Here is a 15678-nt window from a genome sequence, read left to right on the forward strand (position 1 = left end):
TTGAAAATAGTGAAAAAAAAGTCTTCGAGTCTTAAAAATGTTTTTTGGTGCTGCTGTTTTTCCAGTGGGAAATCAGCACCGGTGAATCAGCTCCAGCTTGTGTTCTTACGTCTACAGTTGTTTTAATTTTCTGTATTTGCGAAAATGGTCTCGTATTTCATTTTAACTGCCGTTAAAAAGGTCTTGTACTTTAGCAGCGAAGTTCCATTCTGTGCATATTTATTTATATATTGCCATGCCTTATTTGTTTCACCAGTATATTGGAAAGCACAAAATGATTAACTCTTGTGTTTTTTTTATATAGTATCCCTAGTGCCCTTTTTCCCCATTTTCTGTTTAGCCAATAAGATGTGTGTCTGCTGTTTTGTGGTAATGATAGCACTGTCCCCCTCGCCTCCACTGTTTACAGCTAATCCAATAAGCTGAGGTTGATTTTGACCATATCCATACCAAAGGGTGCAGGGAATTCTGTACCGGCAGTTAATTACATTGCTTATGTCAACTATGCAATTACGCTTTGTGCCTCTGTCTCTTGTGTTCCCATGCCTCCCATCTTTCCCTCCCCCCTCCTCCTCCTCCTCTTTCTCCTCCTCTTCTTTCCTCTCCGGTCCTAGCTTTCCTTTTCTACTCTCTACATCTCTCTTATTTCCCTCTTCTCCTCCTACCTTCCCTCTCTCCTTCCATTAATCTCTTGTGTGGTAATTCCCCTCCCCTTCCTCTCTTTGTCCTTGCCTCTTGCTGCACTGTGTGTGCGTGCGTGCGTGTGTGTGTGTGTGTGTGTGTGTGTGCGTGTGTGTTTCTGGTGGCTAATGGCAGGGGATAGACCGCTCCCACTCCTGGGTAAACTCTGCTTATGCCCCTGGTGGCTCCAGAGCTGTCCTACGCCGGAATCCCAACTCCAGCTGTGAGCTCAAGCAGGTGCTAAATCCCTTCACCTCCTCACCACCTCCACCTCCATCCCAAACCACCTCTCCCCCCCTCCGCCAGATCAATGTATCTGTGTCAGTGCCTGCTTCTGTCTGTCTCTGACCCATTCTGTTAGCCCAGTCCTACCTGTCAAGCCGTTTTATCCGTGATTACATCCTTCACACTTCATCCTCTCACCTCTATTTAACAGACCATATTTTTGGGGTATGTTTGACTGACATAAGCTCTGCTTGAGGTTTGTCAGATTCCTTACCAGCCTTGCTGTCAGAGAAACAACAGAGTTTGTTCATATCTCTGGCCATCCATGCATCTCTACTCATCCTTTTCTCATACCGCTTTGTCCTCATCTCTGTGTGTTCACCTCACCATCACTCCATGTCAGGCAAGTGAGCGCAGCTGCAATCGCATGTCTGCCTTTCTGGACAGCGCCACCTTCTGTTCAGTTCCCACAAGGCAGATTGCCAAGAAGGTAAAACTGGCATTCACTATAACAAACTAACACATTTTGATGTCCTAACATTCATCGTCATCCACATTCATTATGTTTTAACAGTTGTGTCCATCTGTAAGTTTGTGTGAGAATTTGTTACTTCATACAGTGGCATTTAAGAGTTTATCTTCTGGGTTTATCCAAAGGTTTCTTGACTAAATCTATGGCAGAAGCACCAAATTGTTATGTTCAATTTATTCTTTACTACCACATGGCTTTTTATCATTGCGTTTATTATCTCAATGTGTTTCATCTAAATAAAAATTATGGACTGAGTTACTATTAAACAATTATTAGTGTTAAGCTAGTATCTTTCCACACCACAATTATAATTCACTTCTTGCTCTTTGTGAGAGCAAACACATAGCACTTAAATCTTAATGGCATACCTCGTCTGGTTTCTGAAGTGTCCTCATGTAAGTTAAAACATGTGTTGTTCTTCCCTGCCCTGTTTCACCTGGCTGGTGCTGTGTTGGTCCTCGGCTAGCTGCTCCATGAGGAGCTGGCACTCCAGTGGGTGGTCAGCACCAGCACAGTGAGGGAGGCGGCACTGCAACAGGCCTGGTTTTTCTTCCAGCTTATGGTCAGTATGCCTTGGGAACCTCGCGTTTGCAATCTCGCCATTTTCCACGCTGTAATGAATGTAATTGTAGTGAACAGAATACTGTGACAAAACGCACAGTGGAAACCATTATTTTAGCATGATAAAGACAAGGCAATATTTTCACAAAGTCTCTGCTTCCCCTCTTTCTTTTGCCCTCTCATCTAGACAAAGAGCATGGCCCACCACTTATTCCTGTCGTCTAAATTGGACGTTCCCAGGCGGCAGCGTTTCCCAGACCGCTTTGTGGACGACATTGCTGCACTCGTGTGTGCTATCAGTGCAGACATTGCCAGCCGATACCACAAGGTACAGAACCCACAACGCCAATACGACAAGCAATTCAAGAAATTAACTCTCGGAAGTCCATTTGATTTCGATGAGCTGAGTAACCAAGAAAAGATGGCCAGCTAGAAAGTTGTCTGCAGTGTGACTACTGGGTGGCATCACTTGTCAGCACCCAGTCACATGCTAACGTTGCTTTATGTTTTGCCTATTGCTGCAACACCACTGGAATCATTAACTTAAATCAGCCAATGTACAGTGAGTGGATAATGTATGTTTTCGTTACTTTTTACTATATCATATCTATCAATTTCTTATCATATCCACCTCTCCCTCTCTCTCTCAGGATGTGGAGCTTGTGGAGAGACTAAACAGCAGTCTAGCCTTCTTCCTGAACGACCTGCTGTCTCTCATGGACCGGGGCTTTGTGTTCAACCTCATCCGCTCCTACTACAAACAGGTGCATATACACCCCCCCCCCCCCCCCCCCCCCCCCCCAATTTTCTTTAACCACAAACACTCTAATTCCCATGCATATCGTCATAGCTCTTTCACTGTCTCAAACGAATTTCAGACCTCAGCTCTTGCTAGTACTACCAGTTACAACAGCCATGCCCATATTAACCATCACTCTTGTGTTATACAGATTGCCAACAAGCTCCACACGGCCCAGAACCCCAGCTCTCTGAATGCCCTGAGGATGGACTTCACCCGTATCGTCTGCAGCCACGAGCACTACGTCACCCTCAATCTGCCCTGCTCCACCCTCAGCCCCCCAGCCTCCCCCTCCCCCTCCACCTCCTCCACCACCTCACAGGTACTGGAATGCATTTCTCTTATATCGCTATGTTGATTACTTCCAGCGTCAATAGAGGGGTTTGTTTTTCTCATTCCTTGCTGGTGGAGCAGTCTCACCTCCTACAGGCCAAGTAGTCGGGCAATATAAATATTGATCTAAGATACTATCTAGCCTGATAGTTGATGTACATTCCTCGCTTATTCTACTGTTTGCTGTTGCTCTTTGCTGTTGTTGTGGAGAAAAGCAACCACTGAATGCCTAACATGTAATTTGATTCAAACTGGCCAAGTGTCACTGCCCACAGCTTTTCTTATTCTTCTGTCCTTCTACTGTTGTATTCACAGGGCTCAGCGTTCTCCAGTATGGTGCAGGACCAGGGTGTGGCCAGCATGTTTGAGCTCTCCCTCCCTTTTCGCCAGCAACATTTCCTGTCTGGCCTGCTACTCACTGAGCTCTCTCTCATCCTGGAGCCCGATGGAGAAGGGTGGGCTGTTATTATTTACATACTGTATATGCATATCAAGAGTTTTATTCAGTTTCCCCACAAGAATCATAGTTTCATCGAATCTAATTTAAAATGAGATATCCAAAAAGGATGCCTATGCTTAACAAATGATTGGCATAAAAGTAAAATAAAAAAGACATTACACGTTACTATTAAAGTCACAAAATAGTTATGTTTTGTGTTTAGAATTATCTATATTTTTTAAACATTCACTAATTAATTTAAGGTAGCAACATTTTTCCAACATGGACATAGGGCATTTTTGCATGCACACATACAGGAAAAATGCCAAAGGTTCTTATGTAGCCATTTTCAACCCACAGGGTGTTCTTCCTTCATAAGAAGGCTATCAGTGCCGTTCACTCCCTGCTGTGCAGCCATGATGCAGACCCTCGCTACACTGACCCCCAGGTCAGATCCCACATCGCTCAGCTCTACCTGCCTCTCCTCCCCATCGTCATGGAGACCTTGCATCAGCTCCACGACTTCACTGGTCAGTCTATTACCCTAGTTTCTACTAGTTCACATCTTTAAAGTTCCTGTATTTTATCTCTTTATGCATATTGTTGCACTTGAGTGGGCTTTTTTAAATTTCATTTTTATTATTTTTTCAGACACCTGGCCTGCTCGGGCCCGCCATGCCTCAGCCCACGCTGATGATGGTGACCCAGACAACAGCAACACCATCAGTCAGTCTGTTGCCATGGCGATCGCCGGCTCCCCGTTGCCGCATGCCAAAGCCAACCCGTTTGCCCTGCCCACAGTGGTGAGTGATAGCGGCAGGGGTCAGGCCGTTCCCCCGGGCCATGCAGACTGACAGGTCACAGATCGGCCTCTGTCTTATGTGTGGGAGGCTGCTGCTTCAGCCTGACAGGCGATCACTCTAGCCTTTATGTAACTCCACACAGCCACTCATTCAAACGGCATTTGCATTCTTCCCTTGTCGTGCCTGTTTTCTGAGGTACAACTACTCCTCTTTGCCTGTAGATGGCTCTCTGTCCATCATTTTCTATGTAACCATCTGTAAACAGCCATTTTGTGCTATACTGAAGGAGATTAAAAGACTGGCACTGAGTTTGTTTGTATGTCCTTGTCAGGCTGGGCGCCAGTGCAGCTCGCTGTCCGCAGAGTGCAGCAGGACTCTGCTGGTGTGTTTCCTGTGGGTGCTGAAGAATGCAGATGCAGCTCTCTTGGAGCGCTGGGTGTCTGATTTGTCTGTGCTGCAAATCAACCGCCTGCTGGATCTGCTACATCTCTGTGTCTCCTGCTTTGAATACAAGGTACAATAACCAGGCGCTCTCACTACCATGAGAACCTTTCATCACTAAATTTACCAAATACAATTTCCAGCTATCCTCTGCTTAATTTGAACACTGCTAGACTGCAGAGGTGGGCACCACAGCTACTTTGTTACAGTTATTTTGTCAATTCTGAGTTGTTCTTTCAAGAATTTTTACTCTCACATTTATTTCCATTACAATTTACATGGACTATTATTACCTTAACCCTAATACACTATTACCAAATTTGAATGATCAGTGTTTCAGTCCATTGTTATGCTTACGATTATTTGCATATTTCTTAGATTTCAAATTAATTTGTCTATTATCATAAAATTTTAGCAATGTAACTAGTATTTTTGTAGTGTTTGTACCTGTCAACTATTCAAGTACATTCCAAAACCCATATAGCTACTCTTTACTGTTCTTACAATGGCATAAAAATGTCTTTGTACGCTGCCAACTCTGGTGCATCATTTGTTTTCCTGTGGCAGGGGAAGAAGGCTCTAGAGAGGATCAACAGCCTGACGTTTAAGAAGTCTCAGGACATGAAGGCCCGTCTGGAGGAGGCCATACTGGGCACCATTGGAGCCCGTCAGGAGATGGTCCGCCGCTGCAGAGGTAAATAGGCTGAAAACACAGGAGAGTGTGTGTCAGCAGCTGTTTTTGTTTGAGGTGTTTGTGTCTGTGTTCTGTGGTTGAGCGTGTTCATGGAAAGTGTAATTTGTTTTTGTTTCCAGAGAGGAGTCCCTATGGCAGCCAGGAGAACGTTAGGTGGAGGAAGAACGTCACTCACTGGAGACAAAATACAGACAGAGTCGATAAGTAGGTCATTTACATTAATGCCAACTGAAGCCAGTGGGGACCTTTATTTTGTTACGGACAATATGAAAATACTTTTTTCTCTCACCCTGTCTGATATACAACATTCACCGGCCACTTTATTAGGCTCGTTAACACAAATAGCCTGCTTTTCCAAACAGCGAATCATGTGGCTGTAACTCAATATACTGTATATGCTGTGTTATATGGAGGGGGTTCGTTTTCAGGATGATGTCTGATATGCAGCCAGTTCGCAGAGGATGAGTAATCTGTAATCTGTCTCAAAGTTGCAGCGTGGCTTGGCAGCCACGAAGCTTGTCCCTCTGGCCAGCAACTTAGATCTATTTCTTCTTATCCATTTATGTTTTTTTGGCATTTTCTAATTGGTGTTGGCCAATTTAGACCTGTTACCCTGTTGTTAGCCCAAGGGGCGGAAGTTGAGTCGAGGGCAGAGCCTAAATTTAGCTTGTGCCTTAAAAACAAGATGACTTCTCACACAAAAAATGCCAACAGCATCCCCCCAAAATTTAGGGATATCCATTTGTGTTAGACAAACACCCGTAGGTAAAAGAGGCTGGAGTCTATCCTGACGTACCGTCCGTAAATAAGCCATTGACATGGTAGATTAGGATTAAAGTCATGTAAATGCTTTGGTATTAATTACCCTACCTCTTCATCCAAATAGGGTTTAAGTGTAATATATGATACTGATGGTAAACAAACAACATGTTTTACCAGGACTAAGGCTGAAGTGGAGCAGGAGTCAGTGGTGGATGGGAACCTGGCTACTGAGGCCTCTCTGGTAGTACTGGACACACTGGAGATCGTAGTCAAGGTAAAACAATGGAAAACTAAAACACTAGATGCTGCGGCCCTTGGCCAATCGTTCACCTACTGACCATTTTATGTTCGATTCCCTCCCCCTCATTCGTTCCCCCTCCTCTCCCTGTCTGTCCTGTTTCAGACTGTGGTGGCATCGGAGCTGAAGGAGAGTGTTCTGGGTGGGGTGCTGAGGGTGCTGCTCCACAGCATGGCAGGCAACCAGAGCGCCCTCTTCCTGCAGCACTGCTTCACTACACAGAGGGCTCTGGTCTTCAAGGTGTGTATGCGTGTGTGTCTACATTTTATTTTGCTGTTTGTTCATTAGTCTATAACATAAATACCGCTTGATGTATTGTCGTAGTAACTCAACACACAAATTATCACTCTCCCTCCTTGTCGTCTTCTTCACACACACACACACACACACACACACACACACACACACACACACACACACCCTCTGACTCATTCCCACACTGTTTTGAGGGGAAACACGTTTTACGTTTTATCACTGTGCAAAAAACTTAAACTTAACCAAAATGTATGTCATACTAAATGTGTTTGTATAAGAAGTGTGTAAAGTAAAAGTGTGTGTGTGTAGTTCCCAGAGATGCTGTTTGAAGAAGACACGGAGCTGTGTGCAGACCTGTGCCTGCGTCTCCTGCGACACTGCAGCAGCAGTGTGGGCTCTGTCAGAAGCCACGCCTCCGCCTCCCTCTACCTGCTCATGAGGCAGAACTTTGAGATTGGCAACGTAAGTCTAGATGGTCTGTTTGCATTCTGGGTGATTTCTATGTTGATGTTCTTGTATAACCAGAGACAAGCTATTGAAACAATAACACATTTACAGAATACACACACAGGATGTGCGTGGAATAGATTTTGCCCATAATGCTGTGACTCACGTTCTGAACTTCTTTCTTCTCTCTTGGTCCAGAACTTTGCGCGAGTGAAGATGCAGGTCACCATGTCTCTGTCCTCCCTGGTGGGAACGTCCCAGAACTTCAACGAGGAGCATCTGCGTCGCTCCCTCAAGACCATCCTGACATACGCTGAAGAGGACCTGGAGCTGAGAGACACGCCCTTCCCAGAGCAGGTACATATATCCATCATCCACCATCACACTGATCTGGAGCTGGTAGAATGAACTAAAAACATCTGTTTATGCAGTATTGATGCAGTAGTTTGAGGCTGTACTGATTTGCTGTGTTGTACTCTTGCCACTACAGGTCCAGGATCTTGTGTTCAACCTGCACATGATTCTAACTGACACTGTCAAGATGAAGGAGCATCAGCAGGATCCAGAGATGCTCCTCGACCTGATGTACAGGTACTCACATGCACATCAACATGGCTGTCAAGCTAAACTGGAACATTATGCAGTTCAAACCACTGAAATTCACTTCTCGCTAATTTTCCTTTCCATTTCAGGATTGCCAAGGGCTACCAGAACTCCCCAGACCTGCGTCTGACGTGGCTGCAGAACATGGCAGGGAAACACTCGGAGAGAGGGAACCACGCTGAGGCAGCCCACTGCCTGGTGCACAGCGCCGCCCTGGTGGCAGAATACCTCAACATGCTGGAGGACTGCCGCTACCTCCCAATCGGCTGTGTCACCTTCCAGGTCAGTGGACTCTGTTGGATTGGCTTAATTGTTTTACTTATGAACAGCATGTGGGGCAGCAGGGTGGCGTAGAGAGTAGAGAGGCTTTCCTTCAACTGGAGGACCCAAGTTCAAGTCCCTGTGTTGTGTCTTGCCTGAGGAAGTGTTCTTGAGCGGGACCCTTCCAGCTCCAAAGGCGCTGACTCTGCACTCCTGTGGAGGGATCAAGCAAAAAGAGAATCATTGTTATTGTTGTTTTTGTTATCCTCAAATCTTATTTTTATTTTTTTTGACTGCCCTATTCTTTCCCCACAGAATATTTCATCCAACGTGTTAGAGGAGTCTGCAGTGTCCGATGACATCCTGTCTCCAGAGGAGGAGGGTATTTGTGCGGGGAAGTACTTCAGCGAGTCTGGCCTGGTGGGCCTCCTGGAGCAAGCAGCTGCCTCTTTTAACATGGTACGACTCACATTCTCCAACCACATGGTGACAGTCTGTGTGTTAACACGGCACAAGGTTGCAGCGCTAACATGGTTGACGGAGTGGTATGTGACGGAGCGGTATGTGAGGAACTGGCTTTTTCATTGTCCTGTCCCCCCCAGGCTGCCATGTATGAGGCCATAAATGAAGTGTACAAGATCCTGCTGCCCATCCATGAGGCCAACAGAGACTTCAAAAAGCTGGCTACTGTCCACGGAAAGCTGCAGGATGCCTTCAACAAAGTCTACAACCAGGTGAGTTGACAGTTTCATCCTGATGTCACCAGCACTAAACTGCGTTGTCTGTGTTGATGTCAAAATGAGCACCAACTTGGTTTCCATCTCACATGCTTCTTTTCTGTTTTTTTTTCCAACTCTTCCAGAGCTCAGGATGGGAGGTAACAAGTTCATTTGTTTATCTTACATAATATATTTCAGTACAAGTACAACTAATTTTTTTTTTTTTTTTTTTTTTTTTGTAATAACAATATTGTTTTCTGTCTCTTCCTCCATTGCTTACTTCTCTTCTCCCCTCCTGTGTGAATGACATGTTACCGGTGAGTGAAATGGTGTAAAACTACTAACACTTACTCAGACACACAACTTGCCTTCACACTTTGACATAGTTACAAAAGGGCTTCCATTCTCTTTGGCCTCCCTGCTGGTTACTGTGGTGCAACATGTCAGCTAAAGGGGCAGACTACTAAATATCAGCCTGAATATATCTTTTCCCTTTGTCCTACTACAGTTGTTTTTTTGTTAGTGAACATTCATTACTATCTACAGGCAATAATGATAGAGCATGTTTTTCAAGCGTTTTTATCTGTCTCACAGATGAAAACCTCCTTTGAGAACAAACGGGAAAAGATACAAAAGATGACATTACCAAGGATGATGAGTCATGGGGTGTAGAAACTCAAACAAGTCGCCTATTGAGTCAAAAAAGTTGAATCTTTAATAGAGCAACTCGAGACATCACTTGCATCTTGATGACATCGCAAATTAGTCTTGTTTCCCTAATTTCTACCCCTGTTAGAGTTGTTTGTGGTCACAAATACTTATTGTGGAATAATTCATCTTCTTTCTTAAAATGATTGTTATTCCCCTTAAAGGTCACCTAAGTTCTAAAAGTCATCTGTTTTGAATGCACTCTACTCCCAACCCACCCTACCCAACACCCTTTAATCCACTCGTCTTTTCCACCCCCCTTTAGTGTGTAGAGAATGTTTGGGACCTACTTCCGGGTTGGTTTCTATGGCAGCCGGTTTGGAGACCTGGATGAACAGGAGTTCGTCTACAAGGAGCCATCGATCACCAAGCTAGCCGAGATCTCACACAGACTGGAGGCACGTCAACTAGTCCCCATACTCATGAAGTGTCAATGATGATTTATGATCCTCTGAGTGCATCATTCATTGCAAAGTTGAGCAGCGTATTTGTGAAAGTGACACTCTTTCCCTTTATTTTGCGTACAGGAGTTTTATTCGGAGAGGTTTGGGGATGATTTGGTTGAAATTATCAAGGACTCCAATCCTGTGGACAAGAACAAACTGGATCCCAACAAGGTCAGCATGGAAAAGAGAAAGCTGAAGTATTACAGATTTTGCAGTATGTGTTCTTGTACTGATGTGTGTTTGTGCTTCTGTCAGGCCTACCTCCAGATCACCTACGTCGAGCCCTTCTTCGACACCTACGAGCTGAAGGAGAGAATCACCTACTTTGACAAGAACTACAACCTGCGTACCTTCATGTACTGCACCCCCTTCACTCTGGATGGCCGTGCCCACGGAGACCTGTATGAGCAGTACAAACGCAAAACCATCCTGACGACTTCTCACGCCTTCCCTTACATCAAGACACGCATCAACGTTATCCACAAGGAGGAGGTGGGCGTCCGGACTTGAACAATGTTTGGTTAATTGCTATATTGATGTAGCACATGAAAAAAAAAGAACTTTGTGCGAGTGTAAACTTCATACTCATTCTGTTGTGTTTGGGTGTCCAGATCATTCTAGTCCCCATGGAAGTGGCCATTGAGGACATGCAGAAGAAGACTCAGGAGCTGGCCTTCGCCACCAACCAGGATCCTGCAGACTCCAAGATGCTGCAGATGGTGCTGCAGGGCTGCGTGGGCACTACTGTCAACCAGGTGCCTTTTTAGATGCTTACGGCTGATAATTCACAGGGTGTATAGCCGTAATGCATTGTATGTGTATGTGTATGTGTGTGATTTAAGTAATAACAGACATTCCTGAGCAGATGTGTAACAGTCTCTCCCCCTCGCAGGGCCCCCTTGAGGTGGCGCAGGTCTTTCTCTCCGACATTCCTGATGACCCAAAGCTGTTTCGCCATCACAACAAACTGCGCCTCTGCTTTAAAGACTTCACTAAGAGGTGATGACACGCTCCAAAGCCTAGACACAGACAGCTGTGTAACTAATAAAAACAAATCCCAACTCCCTGTGTCTGCTCCGCTCTTGTCGTGCAGGTGTGAGGACGCCCTGAGGAAGAATAAAGCCCTGATTGGGCCAGATCAGAAGGAGTACCACAGGGAACTGGAGAGGAACTACAATAAACTGAAAGAAGCTCTGGGTCCCCTCATCAACCGCAAGATCCCCCAGCTCTACAGAGCCCTGCCAGCTCAGACTACACAAACACAACGGTAACTTGAGACACCACACACACACACACACATACACACACACACAAAATGAGCTCATGCTGCTCCGCATAGCTCATCTAACCAACTCTCAAGCACAATAGAAATATAACACCAAACTCTTATCATATTCCAGGCCTCAGACTGACACATTTTGTGAGTTTGTCACCAGTAAATAGACCCAAAACCAGAATTAAACAACTGTTTGACACATAGTATTTAATGCCACAACCATCTAACATGAATTAATAAAAGCAGTTGGTGCAGTTCTTGAAGTATCTTAGACTGATTCGCTATGGAAACTATCACCACATGTTGGTTGTTTTTCACTGCTTCTTGGCATCAGCTGTCTGCATGTGAGGGTCAGAGTTCAGTTTATAATCAACTAGAAATAACCGCCTCACAGTTGTATGCCTCCACCAACAAGTCAAGTTGCAGTTTACATCCATGTCTGTCCAGACTCATAAAATATATGTAGTGAAGACTTTGAAGGAATTTAATAAAAGGTATTAAGTGTATTTTTTGGCTAAATGGAAGTTATCACTATATTGACATGTATGATTCCAGTGAATAATTTCCAGTGAGAAACATGCTGTCTTCACTTAGAGACTATTACAGAGGAGTACAGAGGACTGATTGAGAGCTTCGTCACATGGTGCAACGACAATCACCTGAAACTCAATATCAGCAAAACCAATGAGCTTGTGGTCCATCCAAGCAAAGGGTTAATGCGCCTTCCCCTTAAATAATATTTTTTATTAAGGATCTAATGGTCGTTCTTAACGGATGTTTGCGCAAAATACTATGTTAATACGTGTAGACTATGTAAGATGTATCATGTTAGTTGCTGTTACTTGTTGTTATCTAGATCGCGCTGGATCAGTGTATGCTAAAGCCATATGGTTTGTCTGCCTGGATCTTGCCATCTTGGCAAAGCTAATTAGCCAGCCAATACAGTTTTGTCATTTTATTTATTTGCAAATTAAATTAGAAAACTGTACAGTCATGTACCTGAACATGTTAAAAGACATACATGTGTGTTCAATTTGGCTGCTGATCACTGAGACATATTTACAAGTTGAGATCAAGCAGCTGAGGACAATGCAAAAAATAACAAAAAAACGGATGGAGGGTTGAACCTTAGAAAGGCAGACTGTTTGTGCTCAATAAATATGTTACAATTTTTCTAACAATATAGCCTATATTTTTAAAAAATCACATCTAATTTTTCCAAAGAAACTAAATAAAAGCGGTCAACACAGTAATCCCAACACAACTCTCTTTTTTCTAAACAATTAGGCTACAGCATAAATAGTTGTCCAGTAAAATTTATTGAACATATACAGTATAATAATGTGATTATTAGGTCAACTTAAAGGATTTTGGTGTCTGCAAAAGTAAGTGACAGCACTTCCACCGTTTTTGTAGAATGACCCAAGATCGTTTTCTCAGCTACAGTGGTAAGCAAAACATTATGATGTCACAGTGAAGTTGACCTTTGAACTTTTGGATATAAAATGTCATCACTTCATCATTTTATCCCAGGCTATTAGACATTTGTGTGAAATTTTGTCATAATTAGCGTATGAATTCTTGAGTTATGGCCAAAAACGTCTTTTGTGAGGTCACAGTGACCTTGACCTTTGACCACCAAATTCTAATCGGTTCATCCTTGAGTCCAAGTGGACGTTTGGTGCCAAATTTGAAGAAATTCCCTCAAGGCGTTCCTGAGATGGGAGATGGGACGGACGGACAACCTGAAAAACATAAAACAACCAGAAAACGAAGGCATAAAAACTGAGCTACAGTCAACAGCACCTGCCAGAGCAATGTTAGAATACTGATGATATGATTTAGGGTTAGTAGTGCTAGTTGGCTCAGTAATATTTTGAGTAACCTTGTTGCTTGTGCACCGCTGATATCAACAATGAATAAAAAGAGTAGTCCTTATTCTTACTCATGTAAATGATTGACAGTATGCTGGCCGTTTGTGAGACACAATTTTGAAGACATCATTTGTAGCTTCCACAATAACTTGTTCATTCCCTTGTTCAGTAGTTATGGATGAATTATTCCTGAAAGAATTCTTAATGAGCAAATGGTTCATATGTCGCACATCACAATAATAGACTCGCTGAACTGTTTTTGTAAACGTTGGGGTACACTCTTCAGCAACATAACAAACTAAAACACTTAACTAAAAAATACTTCATCATGCTTTTCTCCCCCAGGAACTCCTACAACAGGTCCAGTCTTCGCAGAGTCGACTGCTGAAGCACGCAGGACTGGATAAGAGCAGAAACAACAAGCTTCAGAAATTAGCCACATCTCATCCCGTCTGTCCCCCCCTCCCCCCCTTTGCACACCAACTGTCACAAACACACACGCACCATCTTCTGCCTTGTCTAGCTCGTTATTTCACCCCTGCCCCCCGACCACCCAGTCATGCCATAACACCCCCCTCCACACATACACATACACATATACTCATCCCTCCTGAACCACCTTCCCCCGTCATCCCTCCCTCCTGTCTCTCACACCTCTATAGGAGAAAACCTAACGCTGTTTATACTGGAAGTTTATCTGTGCTGTAAACAGAGTCATTTGGAGCGAGGTTCTGTCTCCTCAGCATGCGAAGCCAAGCTTTCAAGAGCAGTCCCTCCACTGACGACCTAAAGGGAACCACTTTTAATTTTAGGTTTTACAGAACTAGAGCATCCAAACACTCTGAGGAACCTCTGTGACTGTGCATCTGTTTTGTATGTGTTGTTTGTGTTCGAGTGTGTCTGCTTGACTGAAGAAAGATTAAGGTTCCTTTACATCTGCTTGTGTATCTGTACTGTTTGCTGTTGAAGGGGCTAGGTTGCCTTGCAAAGTGAATGCTGGTCTGTTTTGTTCTGTGGCCTTATTGAATTTGTGTGTGATTCCTTCTTATTTTTGTTGGGACCAGCAGTAGTCACTGCCAGACATAGTTTCTTAATAGTCCCAGGGAGCTTTTCTGTTATCAACATACCAAATATCTGAAATTCCTCCTTCATCAAGTTCTCACATTCATCCGCCCATCTCTCATTATAGGTTATTCATTATAGAGTGGAGGTGGGGATCGTGCTTTCCAATTTGAGGCCTCAATCCCCGGTCTGAGTATAGGAGGGGCATAAAGCGAAAGGATTGGCATGGTAAATAGGCAGGAGGGGATGTTTAAATGTTTTTTAACTGTGAAATTCTCTTGTAATGCACTGCAGTCACCCATCAGATGTTCACCACAGACGTGCTGCCCCTGACAATCTCCTTCACCCACCCAAACATTTTTAAACTGTGACCTTTAGTGTGCAGTAGAGTCGGACAACTGAGTAAATCTTACAAACTCTGCATGTTTCATGTAAAAAAAATGTCCTGCCATGATTGTATCTGAACTGGTGTCAAAAGCACTCCACATGTCTTGTATCTGTCCACCACCCTGGTTGTGGAAGATCTATAGTCAATGTAGCCATTTTCTAACTACTGTATTGGAACTACTGTATCTTATTATATTGCACTATTGTAAAACAAACTGCAGCACATAACACTGTAACTACTAAAATATCTCTGCTTTTGTAATTTTACAAAGCTGGCTGAAATGTGTTTTTTTTACCCATTGGGATAAACAACTTTTATTTATTCACATTATCTTTTTTACTGCCTTCTATTAAACTTCTCTTCCTTCTCTGCCAGTCCAACTTTATTTGTTGTATTATGGAGGTGTAGAATAGACTAATGAGACTAATGGATAATAGAAATATAACATGCAGTAGTCTAAATTAGTCACTCTAATATGTTTCAGGATGAACTAGATGTTCAGTATTAACCTTTACAGAAAATCACTATAATATTCCTAGGACTTAGAGTATATGAAATTCAATAGTAACTTTATAGGTAGGCTACCTTATTGTACTTTTTGCTAGGCCCGTTTTTATTTCCAGCGGTAGAACTAGTTTTTTGATTTTTGTTGTTATTATGTGTTGTATTGTAGGCTATCCTTCTAAAGATTATTGTAAGGTTACTGTAGTTATTTTGTTTGAGCACAATTCAAAACAAGTTATATTTCTGTAATTGTTTTAATTTTGGTAAACAGTTGTTATATATAAGTCACATATGACAGGCCTACTGGCGCCGACTAGAAGGTTTTCATTCCAATCAAAGACTACCTTTGCCACATTTCTCATAGTTTCCTGTAGGGTAGCATGTCTCCCATTATTTCCTGCAATGTTTGTCTGATTTACCGGAGTGAAGGGCCCCCATGTCGGCAGAGTGTGTAATGAACTTCGCATTCATAAAACCCTGCGCATTTTACGCGTCAAACACTTAACAATCAGACTGTTAATAAAACTGTTGTTCTAAAATCACTAAATCACGGCCCACTAACCTTTT

General features: G+C 43.4%; 1 protein-coding gene across 1 annotated transcript in view; it reads left to right on the top strand.

Moving 5' to 3' along the window:
* dock6 (dedicator of cytokinesis 6) overlaps window positions 1-14956 on the top strand; it is a 30418-nt gene extending 15462 nt beyond the window's left edge. The window contains exons 23-49 of the mRNA XM_071533448.1: window positions 1310-1396; window positions 1905-2000; window positions 2187-2327; window positions 2650-2763; window positions 2950-3120; window positions 3447-3586; window positions 3931-4100; window positions 4222-4373; window positions 4705-4887; window positions 5382-5514; window positions 5598-5712; window positions 6448-6544; window positions 6674-6808; window positions 7133-7285; window positions 7469-7627; window positions 7761-7861; window positions 7963-8155; window positions 8450-8593; window positions 8737-8868; window positions 8997-9011; window positions 9834-9959; window positions 10089-10178; window positions 10263-10499; window positions 10619-10762; window positions 10900-11006; window positions 11101-11265; window positions 13500-14956. Coding sequence (XP_071389549.1) covers window positions 1310-1396; window positions 1905-2000; window positions 2187-2327; window positions 2650-2763; window positions 2950-3120; window positions 3447-3586; window positions 3931-4100; window positions 4222-4373; window positions 4705-4887; window positions 5382-5514; window positions 5598-5712; window positions 6448-6544; window positions 6674-6808; window positions 7133-7285; window positions 7469-7627; window positions 7761-7861; window positions 7963-8155; window positions 8450-8593; window positions 8737-8868; window positions 8997-9011; window positions 9834-9959; window positions 10089-10178; window positions 10263-10499; window positions 10619-10762; window positions 10900-11006; window positions 11101-11265; window positions 13500-13545 — 3546 coding nt within the window. The 3' untranslated portion in view covers window positions 13546-14956. The remainder of the gene's footprint in view (window positions 1-1309; window positions 1397-1904; window positions 2001-2186; window positions 2328-2649; window positions 2764-2949; window positions 3121-3446; window positions 3587-3930; window positions 4101-4221; window positions 4374-4704; window positions 4888-5381; window positions 5515-5597; window positions 5713-6447; window positions 6545-6673; window positions 6809-7132; window positions 7286-7468; window positions 7628-7760; window positions 7862-7962; window positions 8156-8449; window positions 8594-8736; window positions 8869-8996; window positions 9012-9833; window positions 9960-10088; window positions 10179-10262; window positions 10500-10618; window positions 10763-10899; window positions 11007-11100; window positions 11266-13499) is intronic.
* Window positions 14957-15678: the final 722 nt, after the last annotated feature.

The sequence above is a fragment of the Centroberyx affinis genome, unplaced genomic scaffold (genome assembly GCF_046629955.1).
Source record: "Centroberyx affinis isolate AG114_WGS23_722 - 3 ecotype Tasmania unplaced genomic scaffold, CSIRO-AGI_Caff_v1 ptg002364l_1, whole genome shotgun sequence".
Taxonomy (NCBI): Eukaryota; Metazoa; Chordata; class Actinopteri; order Beryciformes; family Berycidae; genus Centroberyx; species Centroberyx affinis.